General features: G+C 54.0%; 1 protein-coding gene across 1 annotated transcript in view; it reads left to right on the top strand.

Moving 5' to 3' along the window:
- Positions 1–3214, top strand: part of CDC42BPB (CDC42 binding protein kinase beta) — a 135758-nt gene that overhangs the window by 112472 nt on the left and 20072 nt on the right. The window contains 2 exon segments of the mRNA XM_017851514.1: positions 1274–1410; positions 1972–2111. Coding sequence (XP_017707003.1) covers positions 1274–1410; positions 1972–2111 — 277 coding nt within the window.

Below are 3214 nucleotides of genomic sequence, written 5' to 3'. Positions count from 1 at the left end.
CTTCCCTTTCTTTTCTTTCTTTCTTTCTTTCTCTTTTTCTTTCTTTTCTTTTTCTTTCTTTCTTTTCTTTCTTTTTATTTCTTTTCTTTCTTTTCTTTTTTGAGACAGAGTTTGACTCTGTTACCCAGGCTGGAGTGCAGTAGCTCGATTTCAGCTTACTGCAACCTCTGCCTCCCAGATTCAAGTGATTCTCCTGCCTCATCCCCCCCAAGTAGCTGGGAACAGGCGCACGCCACCATGCCCGGCTAATTTTTGTGTTCTTAGTAGAGATGGGGTTTCGCCATGTTGGCCAGGCTGGTCTCGAACTCCTGACCTCAAGTGATCCACCTGCCTCAGCCTCCCAAAGTGCTGGGATTATAGGTATGAGCCACCTCACTCAGCCCATCGTATTTTTAAGGCTGTATCTTGTGCTCTTGCCCTGTGCTGGGATTTGACATGCTCTTACCCCCTCAGTGATTGCCTCATTTCACAGATGAGCAACCACCCCAAGCCACCCAGTGCTGCAGGAGGGTCCTGGAGCCCAGACCTCACTGGCTCTGAGCACTCAACGCCTTCCTGACCATGGGTCTGTGAGCAGAGTTGCCCTTCATTCTACATTATAGCAGAAGCATTGTTTTTTGTTATTTCAACTCATGCACATTTTGATTGGCTGCCAAGATCCCGTGTCCCCATGACCATTGGCCTGTAATTGCCGTGTAGAAGCGCACCTGTGCAGGAGGCAGCCCGGGCTGGCAAGGACAGCATGGAGGCAGGCTTCTGCAGTGGGCCCTTTCCCTGTGCGCATGCTGAAGACGCATTCAGTGCCAGAATCCCTGAGCTTTTCTGTGGATTCTGCCCTGCAACTGTCTTTACCTTCTTGGATGTCTGGACTTGATGTGAAACTTGGTCATTATTTTTTGTTTGTTTTGTTTTGAGACAGAGTCTCACTGTCTCCCAGGCTAGAGTGCAGTGGTGTGATCTCAGCTCACTACAACTTCCGCCTCCTGGGCTCAAGCGATTCTCCTGCCTCAGCCTTCCGAGTAGCTGGGATTACAGGTGTATGTCACCATGCCTGGCTAATTGTTGTATTTTTAATAAAGGCGGGATTTCACCATGTTGGCCAGGCTGGTCTCAAACTCCTGACCTCAAGTGGTCTGCCCATCTCAGTCTCCGAAAGTGCTGGGATTCCAGGCGAGACCTGGTAATGATTAAATTGCCTCTTTAGGGCATAGGTTCTGCAGTGACTTCTCTGTAGGCAGCAAGCTTTGAAGGCAGTGTTCTTGCTCTCTTCCAGTGTGTTCCTTTGCTTGCCACGTGTCCTGCAAAGACAGCGCCCCCCAGGTGTGCCCAATACCTCCCGAGCAGTCCAAGAGGCCTCTGGGCGTGGATGTGCAGCGAGGCATTGGAACAGCCTACAAAGGCCATGTCAAGGTAGGCGGCTTCATCTCCACCCCTCAGCCGTCGGTGCTTGTGAGGTGCAGTGACCAATAGCCATGCCCAGCCACTCTCGAAAGCAGCCCCTTGCTCTGGCAGGCAGCCCTGGTGCCAGTCCTAGGAGGCTTCCCCTCCTGGGCACTGAGGCCATCAGGTCTGTGCAGCTGCTGTTCTGAATGGCCTGGGCATCCTGAGGCCTCCACGCAGACGCTCACTCAGAGTCCATCCTGGGCTGAGTGTCCGGCCAGTGGGCAGAAGCTCAGTCTGAAAGCCACTGTGCCAGGCCCATGTCTCCAAGGCTGTCCGGCTGCATGTACCACAGCACCCTGCATGGGGTGGACGCGACGTTGGCTGAGCTGCCAGCTTTCCTGGCACTGTCTGCTGCCACGCGTGGACCCCTCCCCAGCAATGCCTTGAGCCTTCTTGGGAAAACCCCCTCTGTCCAGATAGCTCTGTTTGCCGGCCTGGCAGCTGGAAGGAGATTGTGAACGAGTGTAATGGGGCCTGGCGGCCTGCCTGGCCTGGTGGAACGTAGCCACTGTTTGTTTTTATTAATAGGTCCCAAAGCCCACGGGGGTGAAGAAGGGATGGCAGCGTGCATATGCAGTCGTCTGTGACTGCAAGCTCTTCCTCTATGATCTGCCTGAAGGAAAATCCACCCAGCCGGGTGTCATTGCGAGCCAAGTCTTGGATCTCAGGTCTGTGTTTGGGCAGCACCGCCCTCACTCTGTGAATCTTCCTTATCTGTCTTTAGCCAAAAGGACAGTGTGTTGCTTGGTAATCTTTCACCTTGTGTGTACTTCACCCGCTTCATTATTGTACGGTCGCAAAAATGGGTACAGCTTAGTCATGACTGAAAGCGCTCACATGCATGTGAACAGACGTGCTTGTGGGCCTGCATGCACAGGAACAGGAGCGCTGTAGACGCTTCCTGCCTCACATGTGTTTGCATTGAAAAGTTTGCCACAGGGGAATTAATTTAACATAAGAAAACCACATGCCCAAGAATAAGCAGAAGATATCCCAGAGAAAAGCTGTGCAGCCCACAGCCATCTGTGCATTTTAGAGACTGGGGCAGGTGCTCTTGGCTTGTGGAAGACGTCTGGAGCCATGGGCCATGTGGGTGTGTGTGACCATAGCCTTTGCTGTGTGACCCTGTCTCAGTGCCACCCAGTGTCAGCTGCAGGAGCAGGCAGGGCCTCCTTCCCACTTTCTCCTAGAGTTGGTATCTGTGGACCATCTGTTTGTGAGATGAGGACAGTGGTCATGTTACTGGCATGTGGAGTGTTGTTGTGAAGGTAAACACATCACTGAGAGGCCTAGCTCAGCCCAGGGCTTGCACACGGACGGAGCCGTGCTACCGCCTCTGTGTCATCTCTTACAGTGCACTGTCTCTGGTGTGGTGCACACAGGACTGCTCTGGGCTCAGGCAGGGGCTGGAGACTGCATCTGTAGCATTGGTTCTTGGGGTAGGGCTGCTGGGCGGGTACCCTGAGGACAGCGAGGATGAGTCAGGATCACCTGGCAGCATACTCCCACTTTCCATGCCCCACCCCCCCGGGGCACCTGCCAGTCCCTGGCTGTGTACAGGTGTGCCCCTGACCTGGCAACAAAGAGCCACTGGTGGAGGAAAAATTGGCCTAAGCCCAAGTCAAGGGTCCCATCAGAGGGCTCAGCACTCTTCAGGGAGCCTCTTCAGAACAGCACTTCCACACTGACCCACACCCTGCTCCTCCTCTCACCTCCACACCCACACCACCCCCCACTTCCCCACCCCCATCTCCAAAGCCACCCCCACTCC

Source organism: Rhinopithecus bieti, unplaced genomic scaffold (genome assembly GCF_001698545.2).
Source record: "Rhinopithecus bieti isolate Rb0 unplaced genomic scaffold, ASM169854v2 scaffold_34310, whole genome shotgun sequence".
NCBI classification, from domain to species: Eukaryota; Metazoa; Chordata; class Mammalia; order Primates; family Cercopithecidae; genus Rhinopithecus; species Rhinopithecus bieti.
The sequence above is the reverse complement of the archived record's forward strand: the minus strand, read 5'-3'. Positions and strand labels throughout refer to the sequence as shown.